The sequence below is a fragment of the Cetorhinus maximus genome, chromosome 5 (assembly GCF_964194155.1).
Source record: "Cetorhinus maximus chromosome 5, sCetMax3.hap1.1, whole genome shotgun sequence".
NCBI lineage: Eukaryota > Metazoa > Chordata > Chondrichthyes > Lamniformes > Cetorhinidae > Cetorhinus > Cetorhinus maximus.
This window is the reverse complement of record NC_135883.1, coordinates 31,198,949-31,223,985: the sequence shown is the minus strand read 5'-3', so window position 1 is coordinate 31,223,985 and position 25,037 is coordinate 31,198,949. Positions and strand designations below refer to the sequence as shown.

Sequence of the window (25,037 nt, the reverse complement as noted above, 5' to 3'; positions counted from 1 at the left end):
TCTTTTCCCACCTATTTCCATTATTTTTAAATGTATTCCCATCCATTGTTTTATCTCTACCTTTTAGCCTATTTCGATCCCTTCCCTTCACTCCACCCCACCCCCACTAGGGCTATCTGTACCTTGCTTGTCCTGCTTTCTACCCTTATTTAGCACATTCCTTAGATAATATCACCACCTTCAAAACCTCTTTGTCCTTTTGTCTATGACACCTTTTGGTTATCTCCACCTATCACTGGCCCTCTATCCAGCTCTACCTGTCCCACCCCCCCCCCCTTAAACCAGCTTATATTTCACCTCTTTTCTGTTTTTACTTTGTTCTGTTGAAGAGTCATTCGGACTCGAAACGTTAATTGTGTTCCTCTCCACAGATGCTGCCAGGCCTGCTGAGTTTTTCCAGGTATTTTTATTTTAGTTTTTGACAATTAGTCCACACTTCCGAACAGCGGCTAATTTACAGTTAGTGGGGCACTGTGCTCAGCTTCATTTTTGCCACCCCCCCCCCCCTCCCTATTTCTTGTTACAGAAAAAGGAGAATGGCTAATCCATTCCAAGAAGGAGGGTCAGTCATTAAAATATTTTAATGATGGTTTGTGCTTTCATTTTAACAGTGATTCTACTCTTAACCACAGTTGAACAGGTTTCCCTGGCCTCAGAAAAATTTGCAGGTGAAAGGAAGCAGTTGAATCCATAGGGTAAGTGCCATTACAGTTCATGTGTCGGCAGCAGTATTTGTGTTATCTCCAAATTCAAGGTGCTATCTTTGATACTGTCCATTGAGGATACTCTCCATCGTGTTCTGTGGCACTACCACCATGCAACTCAAACCTTGACATCCATGAGCGCTGTGGACCATCAACAGCAGCAGAATTATATGCAACCAAAATCTGTAATCTCATGGCCCAGCATATCCTCCACTCTCCCATGACCATCAACTTGGGGGTATCAACCCTGGTTCAATGAAGAGTGCAGGAGGGCATGCCAGGAGCAGCACCAGGCATACCTTAAAATGAGGTGTCAACCTGGTGATGCTACAACACAGGATTACTAGCCTGCCAAAGAGCGGACGCCGGATGCATTAGACAAAGCTAAGCGATCCCACAGCCATTGGATCAGATCTAAGCTCTGCGGTCCTGCCAAATGGCGGTGGACAATTAAACAACTCACTGGAAGAGGAGGCTCCACAAATATCCCCATCTTCAATGATGGGGGAGCCCAGCACATCAGTGCAAAAGATAAGGCTGAAGCATGTGAAGATGAACCATCTTCAGCCAGAAGTGCCAAATGGATGATTCATTTCAGCCTCCTCCGGAGGTCCCCAGCATCACAGGTGCCAGTCTTCAGCCAATTCGATTCACTTCACGTGATATCAAGAAATGGCTAACTAAAAGTCACTGGATCTGCAAAGGCTATGGGCCCTGACAACATTCTAGTATCAGTACTGAAGGCTTGTTCTCCAGAACTAGCCTTGCCCCCTAGTGAAGCTGCTCCAGTACAGTTACATTCTGGCATCTACCTAGCTATGTGGAAAATTGCGCAGGCATGTCCTGTACACAAAAAGCAGGGCAAATCCAACCCAGCCAATTACCTCTGACAGTGCTATCAAGCGGCACTTACTCAGCAATAACCTACTCATTGAGGCCCAGTTTCGGTTCTGCCAGGACTGCTCAGCCCCCAACCTCATTAGAGCCTCAGTCCAAACATGGACAAAAGAGCTGAATTCAAGAGGTGAGGTGAGAGTAACTACCCTCAACACCAATGCAGCATCTGCCAAAAGATGGCATCAAGGAGCCCTAACAAAACTGGAATAAATGGAATAAGGGGGAAACCTCTCCACTGGCTGGAATCATACCTAGCACAAGGGAAGATGGTTGTGGCTGTTGGAGGTCAATCATCTCAGTCCCAGGATTTCACTGGAGGATTTCCTCAAGGTCATGTCCTAGGTCCAGCCATCTTCAGCTGCTTCAATATTCCCTCCATCATTAGGTCAGAAGTGGAGATGTTCACTGATGATTGCATGAGGTTCAACACAAGTTGCAACTCCTCAAATACTGAAGTAGTCCGTATCCATACGCAGCAAGACCTGGACAACATTCAGGCTTGGGCTGACAAGTGGCAAGTAATATTCGCACCACACAAGTGCCAGGCAATGACCATCTCCAACAAGAGAGAATCCAACCATCTTCCCTTGACATTCAATAGCATTAGCATCACTGAATCCCCCACTATCAACATCCTGGGTGTTTACCTCTGACCAGAAACTGAACTGGATCAGGCATATAAATACTGTGGCTACAAGAGCAGGTCAGAGGCTGGGAATTCTGTGGAAAGTAACTCACCTCCTGACTCCCCAAAGCCTGTCCATCATCTACAAGACACAAATAATGAATGTGATGGAATACTCTCCACTTGCCTGAATGAGTGCAGCTCCAACAACACTGAAGAAGTTTGACACCATCCAGGACGAAGCTGCAAGTTCCCCTTCAAGCCACACACCATCCTGACTTGGAAATATATCGCCGTTCTTTCACTGTCACTGGGTCAAAATCCTGGAATTCCCTCCCTAACAACACAGTGGGTGTACCTACACCACATGGACTGCAGCGGTACAAGAAGGCAGCTCACCACCACCTTCTCAAGGGCAATTAGGGATGGGCAATAAATGCTGGCTATACATCCCATGAATGAATTTTAAAAATCCAGTAAACCTCCCCACCCATCCCCTGTGATTTGTCTGTCCCCCTACCCGAACATAATATGTTACCCATCACCACACCCCGCACTCCCCCACCCCCCATTGGACTACCTGAACCACCATCTGCCATCTTGCCTAACATAACCTGACCTCTCCGACCATCATCTGCACCTGTGCCACAATCGGACTACCAAAATGCAATCTGTTCCCCTCCCAACCTCCACCTGCCTTTCACCCCTCCAAAGTGATTGGACCACCCAAATGCCATCACAAGATCAGCCCCCACCCCTGGAATGAATGGGCTGCCCATCCCCACCTCCCACCCAACCCTCCCCACGCATGGGGCTGTTTAATACGTTTCCACGACGACAGCATGTTCTGCACCTGTAAGTCGGCGGCCTTCTGACTTCCAGTTCCTCTGTCGGATAACGCCCGATAAAACGTTAATTGCCACCAATTAGCGGCAAGGGTGGGTTATCGACCTTCAACCCACTCAATATGTGCTGGAAGGCGAGATGTCCGGTCTTGGAGGCTGGAGGCCATGACCTGGAACAAAATCGCGGGCAACACTTTAAAGGGCCCTTTGTGCCCTCCTCTGTGCAGTCAAGGGGAAACATGACAAGCTCATTCAGAGAGCGGGTAAGAGGAGGAAGCCCAGGCAGACTCAGTCTGCATGGGACGAGGAAGCCGAGGAGGTTAGCAGCGTGGACGTCATCATGAAAAGCCAATTGCAGTCTCGAATTACTTACTGGCATGTTGAAGACTTGTGTGTTTTTAAAGAAATACAAGCAAGGACAATGAGCAATGGATGGCTGATAATGTAAAGTGACCACTTTCTGGAAAATTCATACGTGGACTATATTGACAGACCTGTCCTGACAGAACATGGAATATTGCACCTGAAAAGGTGCCATGGCCTTCCTCAAGCAGAGACACTTGAAAGGGAGAAAGGAAAGGTGCAAAAGACTGACCTTTAGTCTCCTGCGGTTGCAGAGACAAAAGACTGATTACCACATCTTAGCCATCACCGAAAAATCCATCTCCTGTTGATTTAAAGCTTGGAATATGTAAATAGTTCCGATATGAATGTGAGCCAACTATTTCCTCTCCTGGAATACACAGGAAAACAATGGGTTAAAAAGCTAGTTGCAGAGCAGTGCAGTGTGTGCTGCTGTGCTATGAGAGTGACAACACAAGACCAGCCAGTCACCCCTGCAGTTGCAGGTGAAGTCTCTGTGCAGAATCAACCCAGATTGTCACTAGAGGGCGTGAAAAAGTCATTTTACCCTCCGGACACAATGGCGGCTTTTCGCGCCGTATCACCCCCTTCCCGGCGCTTCCCGCCTCATTAATAATGCATTCACGGGAAACACACCGGATCGCTGGCAATGCGGCCCCTGATTCGCCTGCCCCGCTGTCAGTTTAGGCCTTCAGTAATCTGGGCGCCATATTTAAAGGGTGCCCCAGCACAGAGCTACCACTCTCCAAGGAATCAAAAGCTGCTGGAAAGCCATCGCTGAAAAGGGAGGAAACATGCTGCCCTCAAATTTGGTGTCACCTCCCCTCGAACACCTACTGGATGCAGTGGAGACCCACCACAAAGTCCTCTACCCTGCACTCTGGGCGAGTAAGGTCACCAATCCAGCATGGCGGGCGATGGCAGAGGTGGTCAGCGCCAACGCCCTACAAAAGAGGACAGCCAACCAGTGCCGAAAAAGGATGAATGATCTCCTCCATTCCGCCAGGGTAAGTCGCTTTTCTCATCAATTTCGACTCACACACTCACAAACCCATTACCTCACACTGCCAGTTCAAGGGACATCACCATTCATTCTCTTACACATGCCTTCATTGTCTTCAACCCGTCCATGGCACCACTCACCACCCACACATGGCAGGCATGCTTATCATCTGGCCTGACAGGTGTCGTGCTTACATTCTCTCCATCTGTATTCATGCAGAACAAGCTGGCACACGACAAAATGGAGAAGTCGCAGACTGGTGGAGGAATGCCTGACATCAAGGTCTTCACAGACTTTGAAAATGGAGCCATCCTGCTGGCCCATGATGATCAGAACCATTCCTGTGCTGGTGGTGAGGTCGGCAGTGCTCAATCAATGGGTTGAAAGGTTATGGGGAGAGGGTGGGAAATTGGAGTTGAGGCCGAAGTAAGATCAGTCATGATCGTAATGAATGGCGGGGCAGGCTCGAGGGGCTGAATTGCCTACTCCTGCTCCTCGTTCTTATGTTCTAAGTGAGGATCCAGCAGTGCAACATCCATCAGACAAACATGCTGTGAGTCACTTCCCCTGTTCCGCAGTCCCCTGCCATGCACTAATTATCTCTCCTTGCTTTCACAGGCACGTCTGGGAGGCAGCCGAGTTTGGCCACGAGCCAGGTCCTCGACTCACACCCCGATGACACCTCGGAAAAAGAATCTGATGACACCTTAATTGAAAACCCATCACATCGCTCACCCGCACCCTCCACCAAAGCAGAAACACACACCTCAGTGGGACCTAGTTCTAGAGTAGCCTCGGGGTCACAATCTGGCGAGCATACCACACTGTCTGATCCACAGCAGGCGGAGGCAGGGACTTCCCAGGTTTCCAGCATTTGGAGGACTGCTGGAGGCCAGAAATCTGCTGAGTCTGAGTCAGATGAGGGGGCTCTGGACTCGGTCACACCTTGGTCTGTTGGATGCAAAGGCAAGCTCGGGAACATCGGGAAGGGATGTCCGCTGCACTCCTCAGGTTGCAAGACACAATGGATGAGTCCGTCTGCCTTCACTCTGAAGTGATAGCGGCAGCATGCCAATGCACCAAAGTCAACACTGATTGGATGGCAACCGCCAGGGAGACCTTGGGTGCAGGATATCAGTCCTGCACTGCTGCAGGAGCTGCACTCCATCGCTGAGGCACTTGCTGGCATCCATTAGTGCCAACGCGAGAGGGGGTGGGTCATCTGCAGCTGCATCTTCCTCTCAAGGAGTCAGCCAGGACACCCACAGGGAGGAGGATCAGCAGGTGCACAGCTCAGGGCCATCCACCCAAGTGTCTCCAGGAGTGTCTGGCCCATCGGAATTCCCTCTCCTGTGACCCCAGCAGCTCCAGCTCCCCATGCCAGACTCGGGTCCCTCCAGGCCTCAGCCCTCCAGAGGACACCCACCAAAGTCATCGCAGACAGCAGGGCGTAGCAGTCAGCAGGCTGCCTCCATTTCTGCTGTGGATGTCGGGAGAGCACCAAGACGTAGTGGCAAGGTTAGGAAGGTCAAGAAGATTTAGTTTCACAGCCTGAGCACGGATGTTAATCACTTGTACATAATGTTCACTATTGTAAATACACACCCAAGAATGTCTCCTTGCCAATGGCTCCTTGTTATGCTGAGCAGTGTTCGTGTCACTCAGATGTGAATCCTTGGTTTCTGCACAAGATAAAGGCAGGTGTCTCAGTCCAGGGCCTCTTCCCTGTGCAGTGTGTAACCTTCAGACCAAAGTGATAGTCTGGCTTCACACTCACTGGACACATTAGTGGTGCTTTGAACCTCGATGGCGCTTGTCATTGCTGCCAGAATGTGGTGGGCAGGTATCACAGAGTTCCATCATTCTCTCTGTGTGCTCTCAGCACCTTTGAGGTGGGGCTGGCCCCCATCTCATCAACATCTGTGACCGGTGATGCTGTGCTCCTAAAGGGGTCAGGTACTGAAGGCTGACAAAGGATCAGGTGCATTTAAAGTTTCACGGCTGCATCTCCATGATGTGACCCTGATCACAGAGCGCAAGCGAGCTTCCCTCAGACAGATAGAAAGCAAACATTCACAGAGGCAATATGAAGATCTTATAGAGAGTCCTCACTGCATATCATCATCATCCTCCTGGAATCTAGTGACTATTATGGCCTCCACTGCGTCTCCATGACATGAGCCTGAGCGCTGAGGGTATGTGCACTGTCATCAGCCACACAAGAGTCAAACATTCACAGGTGCAAGGTGAGGATGTTCCATCTCATCCTCAGCCAGGCCCTCCCCACATCGTAGCACCAGGTTGTGTAGCACGCAGCAAGCTACAATGATGCACGACACCCTCAGTGGACTGTATTACAGTGCTCTACCGGACCTATCAAGGCACCAGAACCTCATATTCAATATGTCAATCGTTTGCTCCACCAAAGCCCGGCTTGTGGCATGAGCCTCGTTATACCGTCGCTCTGCTGCAGTCTGAGGCCACCACACAAGCGCCATCAGCCACGGCCTCTGTGGGTAGCCCTTGTCCCCGAGGAGCCATCCCTGCAGCTTCTGTGGACCCTGGAAGATGTCAGGGATCTGAGAGTTGCTAAGAATGTAGAAATCATGGATGCTCCCTGGGAATCATTTGTGTCGGTTGCACACCAGCTGAATATTCAGCGAGTGGAAGGCCTCGCAGTTAAAGTAGTTGATTGCTTGTTACCACGGAGATCTAAGCACCACGTGAGTACAGTCGATGTTACCCTGCACCTGTGCAAAACCAGGCATCTGCCCAAATCCCAGCTCTCTTGCTTCCTGGCTTTCCTGATCCCAGTCAGAATGCACAAAGTTCTGTGCCTCTGTGAAGATGGCGTTCGTGACCTCTTGGGTAAACTTGTGCGTGAAGGCTTGTGAGATCCCGCACAGGTCACCTGTGGAGCCCTGTAAGGAGCCACTGGCATAAAAATTGATCACCGTGGTCACTTTCACAGCCAATGGCAGTGGATGCCTACCATGTCCTCATGGCGTCAAATCCTGCAGCAGGTGGCATATGGGGCCGACCAGTTCCCTAGAGATGCGCAGTCTTCTGTGACACTAGTTCTCAGTCATCTGCAGGAATGACAAGCACCATCTACAGTCCCTGAGTCAAGTGAGGCGCCTACAAGTGACAGCTCACTGAGGATCTTCAGCTGTGTGTGTAGCAGGCCCTGCTGCCCCCTTCATCTTGAGGGAGGTGCTCCTCCCTTTGCTGAGCCAGGTGCCTCCACTGCTCTCTTCTTCTTCCTGCACCCTGTAAGCCATGAGGCAGACCGCTAAATCACCAGGCTCCATGATCCTGATGTTCTCCTCCTGCAGGATCAAAGAGAGAGACATGTGGGTTAGCATATGTGTCCTAAGAACCTCTCTTGGTGAAGTCTGAAGGCCCCTACACACATGCAGGAGAGTGCTGGCCACCATGTGGATGGCCAGTGTACACTCATTGGCTGTCTGAAAGCTCACCCACCTCCGCCCCACTCCACTTGGCCGATTGGCAGCAGCTTTGCCCACTGGACTGCATGCTGTGCTCTCAGCTCAGGTGCAGGCATTCTCCTAACCCGCACTGCAAGGCTGCACTGTTAGCTTGAACCATGATGGATACTGGTCCAAACCTTGAAAAAGACATTGCAAGGGGCTGTGAGCGCCTCCACCAGTGCCTGCACCATGGCCACCAATCGACCGATTGTTGTGCTGCTCCCTAAAACGCACATTAATTTGCAGTCCGCGTCCAAGGGATGAAAAGTTCTGGAGCATTTGGTGACACTTTCATGTTTTTGTGTTGCTTGAGTGGGCAGAAAAGCTTCAGAGTCCCAACTCCAAGCACATCAGTGGAGCTGCTGCGGCTCACCACGACCCCCTTCTAGGCATATGCTTGTGTACTTCCTTCAGCCTGTGCTGCCTTGCCCCCCACCGACCACACCCCACCCCACCCCTGGGCTGACCTGCACTGGAGCCCTTGCCCGGGCACCACATTGAAAGCCATCTGGGAAAAGCGACTTGCCTGTGGATGCACGGCACCACCCTGGATGTGCGTCACCTCTTCCTTGATGTCCTATGGGCAATGCTCAAGAGCACTGCGCAAGGTTCTGTGCACTCACCTCCAAGTACCCCTCAAAGTTCCCACCACCTGGTGCACGTCTTTTAAAGATAGTCGTGAAGCACGCTGTTCTGAAGTCACACTGATGTGGGTGGTAGATTTGGCTTGTGCGGGGGGATGATTCCAGCGGGAAGGGCTAATGATAAGATGCTAAAGTATTGAAATTAGGCTCCTGACATGCAGTGGCTGGAAACGCAGCCCGCCATTGATGGGTGGAGCAGACAATCACAAATTGGTTTCATGACGGTGTGAAACCGATTTTTGGCCTTCTTGCCATATTGTTCCCTTCCTACCCGCCATGATGCCCGCCGCCAACGGGACCAGACATTCCACCTTCTCTCTCTCTCTGTTGCTGGAGGCAAAGCTCAGTAGAAGCCACAATCACAAAGAAAATAGGACAGTCTCTTCAGCTACCCTGCAGAACCAAGTGTCTCCAAACCAACTGCGAAACTGCCAAAGTCAGCTCTATTGGAACCACCCACGGCCACAACGTACTGTAATCTACGCCTCAGGGACAAGCCAAAGGCTGATTTGTATTTTTTTGTACTTTTATTTGGACTCTTAACTTTTCATTTCTGAACTGTGTGTTTGTGTGTTGCATTTTTATTATTTTTCTTGGGTTTCAGTAATGAATAAACTTACTCTTTCTTTGACTCGAGGAAGCCTGGTTAAATTGGCTCTTTCGGACCGGGAAAAGGGGGAAGGGATCCCTTTTAAAATGTTGTGACCAACTGAGCAGGTTGAATAAAGAAGGGGAGCCAGCTTGTTCCTCCTCACCTGTGAGTCATCTGATAGGGGTGATGCATCAAGCAATTTGATATCCAATAACCCCTCCCTGATGCCTCTCTGATAAAGGAGAAGCCTCTTCAGCGCAGGCTCCACCAGAAACCATGCAGTAACCTCCCTCATCCAAGGGTGAGGATTCCTCAGATGGTGCAGCGCCACATTCTCTCTCTGCAGCCTGCACCATTACAGATACTGGCACTTCAGCAGAGTTTCCCATGCCAGACAGGGATCATGTACACACTGCTGAGGGCACTTCATATTCACACATGCAGCTGCCAGAGCGTGTGGTGGAGCAGGTGGAGCAGGCCTCAGGCAGTCAGAGGAATATCCAGGGTGATCCAGAGCCTGATAGCAAGTCAGATGTTGAGCCTCTGGAGTTGTCCATAAGGCAGCAGATGCTGGATGTCCGGCACCAGTTCCGTGACGATTTGGCGAGTATACAAGAGGGGTTTTGAGCTCTGGCAGGGACTGTGGAGGTGTCCATTGAGGCCATGAGTGCTGCAACCACCCACTCTTCAGAGTGCCACACTTCATAGACAGACTGGCAACTGTCCTGGAGGGGCAAACCGAGTGCATTGCAGACGCAGGCGCTCTGACCTGCACACCATTGCCCCGGCTCTGAGCTCATAGCCACAGCTGCAGGGTGACAAGGGAACTGGGAGCTTGGTCGCCCACCCAGTTCCTGGAACATCTCCGGTTGGTAGGGAGGACCAGCAGGTCCTAATGGTGACAGATGAGCAGCATGATGGGTACAGCATTACCTCTGTCCATCAGCCAGTGACACAGTCCTCGACCATTGCCGAGGTGACTGAAGACTCGTATGCATCTCAACCAGAGTCTCCTGGAATGGCCGGCCACTCAAGGCCTGAGCCACGCAGAGGATGCCCGCTGAAGTCATCCAGGAGAAAGGAAGTGGCAGATCAGACGCCTGACTCTCTAATGCAGCCACGAGCCAGGTGGAAATGCTACGCCGGAGCACTCTTAAACATTTTTGTACATATTCACATTAGTCACGAATAGGGACACAAGGGTGGCATTTCTCTTTAAGTGTGTTGGTTTTCCTTGAAGGCTTGTGAATAAACTCAGAACTCATATTCCTTCATGCTTATGTTCTTTTTGATAGCTGTGGCTGTGTGACTAGTGGCTGAAGGTGGAGGTAGGATATCAAAGGTTGAGGGGGGTGCTGGCGGAATTGTGTAAACTTGTGGGTTAATGGAGAAGGATTGCATGTTTGGGCTTCATTACAACTGCGAGATGGAGGGACATATTTCAAGAAACCTCTTATATAGGTGTGGCTGGAGGATCTACCGAAATTGTTGGCGTATCAAGGTGTCTCTGGTGTCACGGCCAACGCCCCGGGTCACCGCCAAGGACATTTCCAGCAGCCTCACCGCGTTCCCTGGCCTCATCCTCGTCATCGTTCTCAGAGGATTGGTCCCCTTCTGGCCTGTCATCATCCTCCAGGGTATCTCCTCTTTGTATTGCCATGTTGTGGACGACACAGCAGACCGCAACCATGAGGGACACCCATGAAGAGGAGTACTGCAATGCACCTCTGAAATGGTCCAGGCATCGGAAACGCATCTTGAGGAGCCCAAATGTCTGCTCCAATATGGCCCTGGTGCTGGCATGGCTCCCATTGTACCTCCTCTTTCCCTCAAATATTGGGACCCTCACGGATGTCATGAGCCATCTCTTGAGAGGATAGCCCTTATTGCCTAGAAGCAATCCCTCCAATGCATTCGGGCCTGTGAAAAGGTCAGGAATTTGAGGATCCCTGAGAATATCGGCATCATGACTGCTGCCTGGATATCTACCACACACCTACATGACCTGTCTTTTGCGGTCGCAGACCAGCTGCATATTGAATGAGTGGAATCTCTTTCTGTTCATGAACGTGCAGGGCTGTCTGGCAGGAGCCCTGTTGGCTACATGTGTGCAATCGATGGCTCCCTGCACCCTGCGGAAACCAGCAATGGCAGCAAATGCTCTGGCCCTCTCCATCTGCCTTTGAGCATCATGAGTAAAAGCTATGTAATTGCCAGCCCTCCGGAATGTTACATCCATTAACACCTTTATGCAGTGATGTACAGCTGGCTGGGTTATCCCTGTCAGATCACCGGAAGCTGCCTGCAAAGAGCCTGCCGTGAAAATGTTATCGCCACTGTGACCTTCATGGCGACAGGAATTGGGTGGCCCTCCAAGGCAGTTTGACAAGATCCAACCTGCGAGCATCTCACAAAGAGATGTGACAATTCTCTTTGAGAGCCTCAGTCATCTTCTGCACAAAGTCTCAGTCATTTACAGGTAGCTGAATCGCTGCCTGTATGCCCTAGGTGCAGCTTAATGTCTTCTGTGCCTCTGGTGAGATTCTCAAGACTCCTCCTTACCATTGGGATCATGCACTGCTCTGTCCCCATCCTGAAGACAAATAGCATCCTGGGCCTGCCTCTGATCCCTTAGTCCTCTCACCTTTCTCCTCCTCCTTTTTTGTTTTTATTCATTGACGGGATGTGGGCGTCGCTGGCTGGGCCAGCATTTATTGTCCATCCCTAATTGCACTTGAGAAGGTGGTGGTGAGCTACCTTCTTGATCTGCTGCAGTCCATGTGGTTTAGCTACACCCACAGTGTTGTTTGGAAGGGAGTTCCAGGATTTTGACCCAGTGACAGTGAAGGAACGACAATATATTTCCAAGTCAGAATGGTGAGTGACTTGGAGGAGAGCTTCCAAGTGGTGGTGTTCCCATCTACCTAGTGTCCTTATCCTTCTAGATGATAGTTGTGGGTTGGAAGGTGCTGTCGAAGGAGCCTTGGTGAATTCCTGCAGTGCATCTTGTAGATGGTACACACTGCTGCTACTGTGCGTCGGTGGTGGAGGGAGTGAATGCTTGTGGATGTGGTGCCAATCAAGCGGGCTGCTTTGTCCTGGACGGTGTGCAGCTTCTTGAGTGTTGTGGGAGCTGCACTCATCCAGGCAAGTGGGGAGTATTCCATCACACTCCTGACTTGTGCCTTGTAGATGGTGGAAGGGCTCTGGGGAGTCAGGAAGTGAGTCATTCGTCGCACGATTCCTAGCCTCTGACCTGCCTTTGTAGCCACAGTATTTATATGGCTAGTCCAGTTCAGTTTCTGGGCAATGGTAACCCCCAGGATGTTGATAGTGGGGGACTCAGTGATGGTAATGCCATTGAACATCAAGGGGAGATGGTCAGATTCTCTATTGTTGGAGATGGTCATTGCCTGACACTTGTGTGGCGTGAATGTTACTTGCCACTTGTCAGCCCAAGCCTAGATATTGTCCAGGTCTTGCTGCATTTGGACAAGGGCTACTTCAGTATCTGAGGAGTTGCGAATGGTGCTGAACATTGTGCAATCATCAGCAAACATCCCCACTTCTATCCTTATGGAGGAAGGAAGGTCAATGATGAAGCAGCTGAAGATGGTTGGGCTGAGAACACTATCCTGAGGAACACCTGCAATGATGTCCTGGAGCTAAGATGGCTGATCTCCAAAAATCCACAACCATTTTCCTTTGTGCTAGGTATGACTCCAACCAGCGGAGAGCTTTCCCCCGATTCCCATTGACTCCAGTTTTGTTAGGGCTCCTTGATGCCACACTCAGTCAAATATGGCCTTGATGTCAAGGGCAGTCACTCTCACCTCACCTCGGGGCTTCAGCTGTTTTGTCCATGTTTGAACCAAGGCTGTAATGAGATCAGGAGCTGAGTGGCTTTGGCGGAACCCAAACTGATCGTCAATGAACAGGTTATTGCTAAGCAAGTGCCCTTGATAGCATTGCTGATGACCCCCTTCCACTACTTTACTGATGATTGAGAGTAGACTGATGGGGCGATAATTGGCTGGGTTGGATTTGTCTTGCATTTTATGTACATGTACAGGACATACCTGGGCAATTTTTCACATAGCTGGGTAGATGCCAGTTTTGTAACTGTACTGGAACAGCTTGGCCATGGGAGCAGCAAGTTCTGGAGCACAAGTCTTCAGTACTATTACCGGAATATTGTCAGGGCCCATAGCCTTTGCAATATCTAATGCCTTCAGCCGTTTCTTGATATCAGGTGGAGTGAGTCAAATTGGCTGAAGACTGGCATCTGTGATGCTGGGGATCTCTGGAGGAGGTGGAGATGGATCATTCACTCAGCATTTCTGGCTGAAGATTGCAGCAAATGCTTCAGCCTTATCTTTTCCACTGATGTGCTGGGCTCCTCCATCATTGAGGATGGGGATATTTGTGGAGCTTCCTCCTCCAGTGAGTTGTTTAATTGTCCACCACCATTCATGAGGGAGTTCCAGGGAGGGAGTTCCAGGATTTTGACCCAGCAACAGTGAAGGAATGGTGATATATTTCCAAGTCAAGACAGTGTGTAGCTTGGAGGGGAACTTGCAGGTGGTGGTGTTCCCATGCATCTGCTGCACTTGTCCTTCTAGGTGGTTAGTATTCGTAGGTTTGGAAGGTGTTGTCTAAGGAGCCTTGGTGAGTTTCTGCAATAAACTTGTGCTGCGACTGTGCGTGGAGGGAATGAATATTTGTGGATGGGGCGCCAATCAAGCGGGCTGTTTTGTCCTGGATGGTTTCAAGCTTCTTGAGTGTTAGAGCTACACTCACCCAGGCAAGTGGGGAGTATTCCATCACACTCCTAACTTTGCCTTGTAGATGGTGGACAGGCTTTGGGGCGTCAGGAGGAGAGTTGCTAGCTGCAGTATTCCTAGCCTCTGACCTGCACTTATAACCATATATCTATATAACTAATCCAGTTCAGTTTCTGGTCAATAGTAACCTCCAGGATGTTGATAGTGAGGGGTTCAGTGATGGTAATGCATTGAATGTCAAGGGGCAAAGGTTATATTCTCTCTTGTTGGAGATGGTCATTGCCTGGCACTTGTGTGGTGCGAACGTTACTTGCCACCTGGACGGTCAAGCCTGGATATTGTCCAGGTCTTGCTACATTTGGACATGGACTGTTTCAGTATCTTAGGAGTCACAAATGATGCTCAACATGTGCAATCATCAACGAACATCCCCACAGCTAAAGATGGTTTGGCCTAGGACACTACCCTGAGGAACTCCTGCAGTGATCCCCTGGAACTGAGTTGACTGACCTCCAACAACCACAACCATCTTCCTTTGTGCTAGGTACGACTCCAACCAGTGGGGAGTTTTCCCCCTGATTCCCATTGACTCCAGTTTTGCTAGGGCTCCTTGATGCCACACTCAGTCAAATGCGGCCTTAATGTCAAGCGCAGTCACTCTCACCCTCACCTCTGGAGGTTGCTCTTTCGTCCATGTTTGAACCAAAGCTGAAATGAAGTCAGGAGCTGAGTGGCCCTGGTGGAACCCAAAGTGGGTGTCAGTGAGCAGGTTTTTGCTGAGCAAGTGCCACTTGTTAGCACTGTTGATGACCCCTTCCATCATTCTACTGATGATCGAGAGTAGACTGAAGGGGCGATAATTGGCTGGGCTGGTAGAGTGAATCAAATTGGCTGAAGACTGGCATCTGTGATGCTGGGGACCTCTGGAGGAGGCTGGTTGAAGATTGTGGAGCCTCCTCCTCCCGTGAGTTGTTTAATTGTCCACCACCATTCATGACTGGATATGACAGGACTGCAGAGCTTAGAACTGATCTGTTGGTGGTGAAATCACTCTGTGTATCACTTGATGCTCGTGACTCTGTCTATCACTTGCTGCTTATGCTGTTTGGCACGCAAGTAGTCTTGTGTTGTAGCTTCACCAGGTTGACACCTCATTTTTAGGTATGCCTGGTGCTGCTGCTGGCATGCCCTCCTGCACTCTTCACTGAACCAGGGTTGGTCCTCAGGCTTGATGGCAATGGTAGAGTGGGGAATATGCCGGGCCATGAAGTTACAGGTTGTGTTTGAGCACAATTCTGCTGCTGCTGGTGGCCCACAGCGCCTCATGGATGCCAAGTCATCCCTCCTCACATGGTAGTAATAATAGTTATTCGAACCCAGCAGTGTGTACAGACAACTGGTAAAGTGACCAAGTGCATTGAAATCAAAGATTACATCCCTTTTTCATATTGACTGGTAGTCTCTTAGTAGGAATGAGAAAAAACAGGCTAGAGAGGTTTTATATATTCAAGAGTTGCTATTTTTGTCTCGCCTGGGAATGAAGATTAAAAAAGCAATTAGTCTCCAAGAAGAAAGGAATCGCCAATGGGTCTAGTAATGAACCAGAGCTGGTAAAAGAAGTAAGTGTAGGGGGACATCTATTTATTTAATATTCTACTGTTCGTTACCCAGGAGTGAGGGGTTTCAACTCTGTAACACAGATGGGGATTGTGTTCTCAGTAGGACTCACAGCCTCCAGCGAGAAGGATTAGGACATTCTGAGGGTTTACCATTGACCAGAAACTGAAATGGACTAGCCATATAAATACTGTGGCTACATGAGCAGGTCAGAGGCTAGGTATCCTGTGGTAAGTAACTCACCTCCTGACAACCCAAAGCATGTCCACCCTCTACGATTGGCACCCCACCTACAAACATTCACTCTCTCCACCATCGACGCACAGTGGCAGTAGTGTGTACCATCTACAAGATGCACTGCAGAAATCACCAAGGCTCCTTAGACAGCACCTTTCAAACCCACTACCATCTAGAAGGACAAGGGCAGTAGACGCATGGAAACACCACCACGTGGAAGTTCCCCTCCAAGACACCCACCATCCTGACTTGGAAATGTATCGCTGTACCTTCACTGTCATTGGGTCAAAATCCTGGAACTCCCTCCCTAACAGCACTGTGGGTGTACTTACACCACATGGACTGCAACAGTTCAAGAAGGCAGCTCACCACCACCTTCTCAATGGCATTTAGGAGATAGGCAATAATTGCTGGCCTAGCCAGCGATGCCCACATCCCAATACCAAATAAAAGAAATGAAATAGTAATTGCATTTTGATGTCGCATCTCAGGAATATTTGAAAAGTCACAGGATGGTGTGAATCCAACAGGGAATGAGATCTTTGGCGCACCCCAGGGGGTTGAGTGTCTGTTTTCTTCATACCGCTCGGTGAAATGCAAAATTGTGTGTATTGTTGCAGTCTGGGCAATTTTGCTATTGCCTCTTAGAAGGATCCAGTTTTTTTTTCGCCAGAAAAAGAAATTAGAAATTGTATCTTTAAAAAGCACATCCTCATAACACCATGTAAATGATGATGTTTTACCTCCGTCTACAAATTCACATCAGTATTTAACCTTCAAGTCAATTAATATATGCATATACCAAATGAATGTTTTTATGTAAACTGAGAAAACAAAGCATTTTCCAATTTTTGTGTTTCTTTCTCCCTTAGACAATGGGGCCACAATTAAACTGACAATGCTTTGGAACAATACATTGTAATAAATGGTCTTGCTTTTTCTATGTGATGCTGTATAAAATAGAACCAGAGGAAGAAATAGGTATTGTGAATTATACTGTGTGTGTGAGTCATAAAACGTCAGTGGGAAAGATGAAAGAGCCCGTTGCCAGTTTATTATAGTATTGTACCATTTAAAGCTGAATCTTTAGTTATTTGGGGAGATTGCATACATTATTGTCAATTTCTTATTTTTCCCCTTCTCGAAGCTTTTTGCCTTGCATCCATCTGGACAATTCACAAGAATGCCAAATGTAAAAGGAACAACAATTTATACTTCATAAGAGGAGAGTGCTGATTGGTTAGCAAGTGAACTCTGATTGGTAGTGGCTTTGCCATAGCCATCCAGTCTAATTTCACCTTCCAGCTCTTGGTCCATAGGCTTGTTATGACACCTCAAGTGCATATCCAAGTTTTTTTTTAATGGCTCCATTTAGTTTTCCCAATGGATCACCTTGAAGGTAATGAGATTTTCCCTTCATGTGAACTGGGACTTTTTCACAATATATGAGAGTCACAGACAGCATCGTCTAATCAGATTACATTTTAGACTATTTAATTTGCTCTCTCTTATTGAAAGATACAGGCAATATTCAGACACATTGATGATGAAGGGCCACTTATCTCAGGTAATGAGGTAACACAAATTAACAGAATTGGCTGCACAAATGTTTTTATGCAGCACTATACTGAATCCCTTTTAAACAAGTATGTTTGAATTTAAAAATAGTCATAAGTGATGCACAATTCATGAGGTACAATCAAGATTATGTCATCCCATTGTCAATTGTGTCATCAAGCTTACTTCTGTTTACTTAACAAATGGATTATTTTGCAAGGCAATTTATCAAATGAGAAGGCTTATTTTCAATGTACATCTTTTTCAGTGAATCTAGTTGAGGTATAAAATGGTATTTCTGGAGAATCGAACGCTTTCTCATTTCAATCACAGTGTCTCCATCAAGCAGTCCCATGTCAGGTATGCCACAACTCTGCAATATTGCTGCAGCAAAGCATTACTTAAGTGACCTTTCCATTTCAGACATCATTATGGTTTCACTGTGATAGATGTCAGTTTGTGCTGTGGTTAATATCAACTGAGAACTGTGTTAAGATGGTTCAAAACTATATTACAGAAAACCAATCCAACCAGCAGAACAAAGATCTTTATCCTATCCCCTGAACCAGGTTCAAACCAATATATCCCAGTAGTGCTCTAACTCATATTATAGAGTTCTCTAGAAAGAAAGAATTTTCGCCTCAGAAAAAAATTAGAACTTAAATTCAAATGTCTTATTTGATTTAATTAAGCATGCCAAAGTAAGATTAATTTTAGTAAAGCTTACTGTATTCCTTTTGTAAAATCAGTATGAATTGTTTTGGGAGCGGAACGTGACATAACCTGTGCACGATACATTTATACACATATATTATAATTTTTCTGTATGATACCAGAAAAAAATCATATGATGTTATAACCCATGTTATAACGGCCATTCAGCCCATTAAGTATGTGCTGATGATCATCCACATATAAACTAGCTACTTAATGTAATCCACTCTCCTGTTTGCTCCCCGTGCTGTTAAAGATATTTTTTCAAGAAACTGTTGAATTCTCTTTTAGAAGGATTTATGGATTCTCCTTCAGCAATGTTTTGTGTTGGAGAATTCCACATTCTAATCTCCTTGGTACAACAGACTAACTATCCCTTTTTAATTATTTTCGCAATTGTACTTTTCAATATAATGTACCTTAAACTTTTTGATATAACTGCTGTTTGACTAACATAGGGTGGTATAGATTGAGAAAAGCCTGTTTGGTCCCGAAGCATGTTCCCTCCACATGGCTTCTTGTCATGTGCTGTATCCAACCTGTCCACCATCCAAGGAATATAATCTGCCACAAATTTGTTACTGTGGTCACTCCACAATTTTGAATGGCTTTACTCTGATATGACCAATAATAAATATGACTGTTTTAAAATATTCTACCATATAATATTTATGCTGGGTGGAAATATGGACTCTTGCCACAATATGCAGGTCTCCATGGCTGCATAAGAAACTTTGCAACCTTTCCTTCTGCCGTTAAGGGACCTTAACAGAATACCATAATTGTGTTGCACTTAAACATAGGACAGCAAATGTTTGTAATTACCTTTCCTTAAAAGTAATTGTGAGTAACACTAATACACAAACTTGTCAATATCTAGTGTGAAGAAATTGATTGTATTACATTTCTTTAAAACTTTCATAATAGATCCAATTCAAATGATCAGCCAAGGCATGAACGAAATGGGGTTGCCTGCTTCTCAGACTCTTCTCCCTGTAAGCATTTTAGATATATATTTGCTATTGTTAACTGCTGTCCTAAATATAATGTCACTGGTATAATGAAGATTGGATGGTGATATTGCTGATGAATGACTAATGCCCTGTTAGCTGGTCCTGTTATTTAACCACAGTGAACTCCATTTGTGTTTGTGCAGAAGAGATCCTTTACAGGGATCAATAGATCTAATTTTGCTGGAGAAAAATACGGAAACGCAAGCAAAATTAAATCTAAAAAAAAAATTCCAACTTCTTTTACAACTGGCACTTGACCATATCCATCTTTGACATGGCTAAATTTCAGTAAAAAGTGGACATTTATGCTTCTTGCACAAAATGCTCAGGAGCTGCGTTTTCTACTATTTCTCCAACCTCTCACTTTAAAGCTTAGTGAAACCTAGTATCAGTATCTATTATATATTAAAAATGGTGAATTGGTGCAGCATTCTTTGGTATTGTGTCTATAGGTGGTACTGTGAACATAGTGTATGTCAACTAACCTTGTGTGGCACAGTCAACTGCAATTTAAGCCCTTCATGTCAATTCTAACTGCAATAGTTTAATGTTTGGCACAGGGTAATCCCATAGCAGTTCATTCCCCAGAAAACAACAGACGTAATGGTAAAGGCAATTGTGTTGTTCAAGGATATGGATGCGCACAGAAATGCATGTTTCCCCTCCTCAGTTCCTGGTTTTTGCTTGTTCCCCTCTGTTTAACAGCAGTATTGCCATTAGTGCTATGCATCTCCTTCCACCAGTATTTGTTAAATGGCTTCCTTGGCCACTGGGTCATTCAACCTGCTGTTGTTTAGCTGCTGTTATTGGTTTGCCAGCCCACCTCCATGGCCATTGTCTCTCATGGCACTAAAATAACCAGAAGCAAAACCCAGTTGTCAGTTGCACTCTCTCTGTTCTCACTAATCAGCCTCTCGGCAGCCTTGTATTTAATTCTTTTCTAGTGAAACCCTAAATTTTATAAACTAATGATGCTGAAACATAAGAGCTTTTTCAATTTATTGAGTGCACATCTTTATTTAGTTAGTTTTTGACAACTCACTCCCAAGTTTATTATGTTCTTCCCTGCCCATCCTATCCCCTCCCATTTTTGTCACTGAATCGAGAGTACATCTGCTTCTTACCTCCAAACCAACTTTAACATCCATCCTATTGCGAGGTTTCAGTGCCCCCTTTCCTACCACCCAGTAAATACCTAACTCTTACCCTCTGGCCTCTCAACATATTCTGTCCGTTAGACGTGCTCCTCCTTTTATTCTCACCATGTCAGCCTCTACCCTGCTCCACCTCACTCTACCTTCCCGACCTTGGTTCACCTTTCCTATTCTAACTTTCTATCTGCACAATCTCACCTCAGCCCCGGTCCAAATGTTTCCCACTTTCTTGCTCTATTTAACCTGAAGACAACATTTGTTCTTGTTTCTCTGTGTGCAACAGCATAAAGAATGAGTAGTTTTTTTTTTAAATGATTAGTGCCATCCCTTTGAAGTTTAAGTTTCCCTAGCATATCTCAGCAAGAGTATTTGAAAAAATCAAACCTCCTGTCTATGAATATATAGTCTGAGGAGCAGAATGGTTTCCTTTGGTCACCAGCCTTTGCCTCTCCTGTATAAACTAGCTCACGCCATGTTACAGGAGTTACTGACTCCACTAAACCTGAGATCTTCGGCACACAAAAAATGAGTATTGCTTTACGTGTGTGTTAATTCTTTGTGGTAATTATAAAAGCTCTGGACAATGTTTTCATCCTGCTAATAGCGGAAACAAATGTATGTGATCAAATGTGTTCACTTGCTGCTGTTTTGTAGTTCACAGTCAGAAGGGAAAAAACATCCTTGAAGAGGGCTGCAAAGTTTCGCTTATACAACACTGCAGTTAAACGCATATATGACCTGGTAAAATGTTCAAATCCAGAAATTGTGAGTACTAACAAATAGATTGAGGTGTATCATTTAGAGGCTAGTGCTGTATCTTAAAAGAGTTGATGCTGAGCTAAGTGAGCATGCACAGACTGCAAGATTTAAAAAAAACTTGGTGTGTCATGGGTCCCAAGTATTACACTATGAAAATTACTTCCTCTTAATTATGAGTTTGTTATTTTGACTAGTGGTTTCATGCAGTAACCTAAGCAGTTCCAACCAAGGGTGGCATAGGACTGACACTGTGCCACAACTGTACAGTTTTCAATGGACTCAACATTGTTGCCCCCTCAGACTTCTGTTGTACATCAAAAACTGAGGTTGGTGGAATGGGTCACTGATTTGAGTAGCCATTTGTGGGACAGGAGCCAATGAAGTTGTGTCCCCTTCCTCCAATTTAATGTCAGCTGCCCTACCCTGGTACTCTTGCAGTGCACTGAATACTCAATAGTAGAAATGGTCATTAGTTCTTTGTGGCTAACAACTGGACAGCAACTGCTCTAGTAAAGGTATTGAATGGGAGACAAAATCTTTTGATCCTTGAACTCTAGTATTGTTGAATATTTAAAATTAATGATATGACTAAACTTGAGAATATGTGCACAGAGAATATAGATTAAAGAAGCTGGGGGCATTCACCTTGGAGAAGAAAAGATTAAGAGATTTGGTGGAGGTATTCAAAATCATGAGGGGTCTAGACAGATAGGGAGAAACTATTCCCATTGGTGACAGGATCGAGAACTACGGTACACTCATTTAAGAGTGATTGGCAAAAGAAGAAATGGCGACATGGGGAGAATGTTTTTTACAGTGAGTGATTAGGACCTGGAATGCAGTGCCAGAGAACATGGTGGAGATAGATACAATCAAGGCCTTCAAAAGAGAATCAGATAATTACCTGACAAGAAAAAATTTAAAGGGCTACAGGGAAAAGGTGGGTGAGTAGATCTAGGGTTAAACAGCCAGCTTCCGTGCTGTAACCATTCTATATTCTATGACTTTATGATGATTATGTTCATTCTATTAATTGTCTTTCAGTGAAACCACACAATTTTTAAAATTTAATTTATGTTGAATAAGCTGAAAAAGTGAAACACAGAAACATAGAAAATAGGACCTGGAGTAGGCCATTCAGCCCTTCGAGCCTGCTCCACCATTCATTATGATCATGGCTGATCACTCAACTCAATAACCTGCTCCCGCTTTCTCCCTATATCCTTTGATCCCTTTCGCCCCAAGAGCTATATCTAACTCCTTCTTGAAAACATACAATGTTTTGGCTTCAACTACTCTCTGTGGTAGCGAATTCCACAGGCTCATCACTCTCTGGGTGAAGAAATATCTCTTCACCTCAGTCCTAAATGGTCTACCCTGTATCCTCAGACTGTGACCCCTGATTCTGGACTCCTCCACCATCGGGAACATCCTTCCTGCATCTACCCTGTCTAGTCCTGTTAGAATTTTATAGGTTTCTATGAGATCCCCCCTCATTCTTCTGAAATCCTAACCGACTCAATCTCTCCTCATATGTCAGTCCCGCCATCCCAGGAATCAGTCTGGTAAACATTCGCTCACTCCCTCTATAGAAAGTACATCCTTCCTCAGATAAGGAGATCAAAACTGCACACAATATTCCAGGTGTGGTCTCACCAAGGCCCTGTATAATTGCAGCAAGACATCCCTGCTCCTGTTCTCGAATCCTCTCACTATGAAGGCCAACATACCATTTGTCTTCTTTACCGCCTGCTGCACCTGAACGTTTACCTTCAGCGACTGGTGTACGAGGACACCCAGGTCTCGTTGCACATTCCCCTCTCTCAATTTATAGCCATTCAGATAATAATCTGCCTTCCTGTTTTTTGCTACCAAAGTGGATAACCTCACATTTATCCACATTATACTGCATCTGCCATGCATTTGCCCACTCACTCAGCTTATCCAAATCACACTGAAGCATCTCTGCATCCTCCTCACAGCTCACCCTCCCACCCAGCTTTGTGTCATCTGCAAATTTGGAGATATTACATTTAGTTCTCTCATCTAAATCATTAATATATATTGTGAATAGCTGGGGTCCCAGCGCCGATCCCTGCGGTACCCCACTAGTCAATGCCTGCCATTCGGAAAAAACCCGCTTATTGCCCTTTGTTTCCTGTCTGCCAACCAGTTTTCTATCCATCTCAATACACTACCCCCAATCCCATGCGCTTTAATTTTACATGCTAATCTCTTATGTGGGACTTTGTCGAAAGCCTTCTGAAAGTCCAAATAAGCCACATCCACTGGCTCCCCCTCATCAACTCTACTAGTTACATTCTCGAAAAATTCCAGTGGATTTGTGAAGCATGATTTCCCTTTCGTAAATCCAGGCTGACTCTGTCTAATTCTGCCACTGTTTTCCAAGTGCTCAGCTATTAAATCCTTTATAATGGACTCTAGAATTTTCCCCACTACCGACGTCAGGCTGACTGGTCTATAATTCCCTGTTTTGTCTCTACCTCCCTTTTTAAATAGTGGGGTTACATTAGCTACTCTCCAATCTGTAGGAACTGTTCCAGAGTCTATAGAATCTCGGAAGATGACCACCAATGCATCCACTATTTCTAGGGCCACTTCCTTAAGTACTCTAGGATGTAGATTATCAGGCCCTGGGGATTTATTGGCCTTCTTTCCCATCAATTTCTCCGACACCATTTCCCCAGTAATACTGATTTCTTTCAGTTCCTCCCTCTCACTAAACCCTGTGTTCCCCAACATTTCTGGTATGAAAATGTGAGCATGAACCTGCTGACAATACAGAAAATGTGAACAAACATATGAACATACGAACATACGAATGACCATTTGGCCCCTCAGGCCTGCTCTGCCATTCCATAAGATCATGGTTGATCTTATTGTGGCCTCAACTCCACTTTCCTTTCTGCCTCCTATAGCCATTTACTCCCTTTTTAATCAAGAATCTATATAACTTAAAAATATTCAAATACCTTGCCTACACCACTTTCTGGGGAAGAGAGTTCCACAGACTAAAGAACCTCTGAGAGAAAAGAATTCTCATCACCTCCATCTTAAATGGGAGACCCCATATTTTTAAACTGTGTCCTGTAGTTCTAGTCTCTCTAGCAAAGGGAAATATCTTTTCAGCATCCACCCTGTCAAAACCCTTCAGGATCTTATGGGTAGAACTTTCCCCCCATCGGGGGGGTGTTGTGCAGGGGCGGGTGCAGGCCGCTCCCTGTGTGGGCGGCAGGGGGTTCCCTGAGTCAGGGCCTGCGGTCTTTCACGCATGCGCGCAAAAGAGCACAGAAATCTCCCTGAGGCACAGAGCTGCCTCAGGGAAATTAGTTTAAATTCCAAAATTTTTAATAAAGAACAAAAAAATTTTAAGACACGTCCCCTCATATGACAGTGTCACATGAGCTGGGACGTGTCAATGAACTTTATTGAAAACATTTATTTGATTTATAAACCCTTCATGAAACCTCATCCCGCCCATGGATGAGGTTCCATGAAAAATGCGAAGGCTGCCTGGGCTCTTCGCCTGCCCCCCAACCTTAAGGTTGGATGGGCAGTTTGCTCAATAGGCTTAATTAGTTCATTAATGGCCTTAACAGGCCTTTGACAATTCGGCGGGTGCGCAGCCAACTCAGCTGCATGCCCGCCAAACTGAAAATCTAAATGACGCGCGGTGATGTCGGGACACAAGCCTGGTGTCACCCCATGTCACTTTACATCCCTGCTCGCCGAGCCAAAGATTCAACCCTATATGTTTCAATAAGATCACCTCTCATTCTTTTAAACTTCAATGGATACAGAACCAACCTTTCCAACCTTTCACCCCCTCATCCCGGGAATCAGTCAAGTGAACCTTCTCTGAACTGCTCCTAATGCATTAATGTAATTTTTAAAATAAGGAGACCAAAACTGTACACAGTGCTCTAGATGTGGTCTCACCAATACCCTGTACAGCTGTAGCAAAACATCCCTACATTTATATTCCATTCCCCTTGCAATAAATGACAACATTCCATT

The 25,037-nt window shown here is 46.4% G+C and overlaps 2 protein-coding genes across 2 annotated transcripts in view; both read left to right on the top strand.

Annotated features, from left to right (window-relative positions):
* LOC144680442 (uncharacterized) overlaps positions 1 to 5,148 on the top strand; it is an 85,021-nt gene extending 79,873 nt beyond the window's left edge. The window contains exon 11 of the mRNA XM_078541405.1: positions 5,056 to 5,148. Within this exon, the coding sequence (XP_078397531.1) occupies positions 5,056 to 5,148 (93 nt within the window). The remainder of the gene's footprint in view (positions 1 to 5,055) is intronic.
* LOC144680441 (uncharacterized) overlaps positions 607 to 25,037 on the top strand; it is a 72,174-nt gene continuing 47,743 nt past the window's right edge. The window contains exons 1-2 of the mRNA XM_078541404.1: positions 607 to 695; positions 19,001 to 19,068. Coding sequence (XP_078397530.1) covers positions 19,012 to 19,068 — 57 coding nt within the window. The 5' untranslated portion in view covers positions 607 to 695; positions 19,001 to 19,011. The remainder of the gene's footprint in view (positions 696 to 19,000; positions 19,069 to 25,037) is intronic.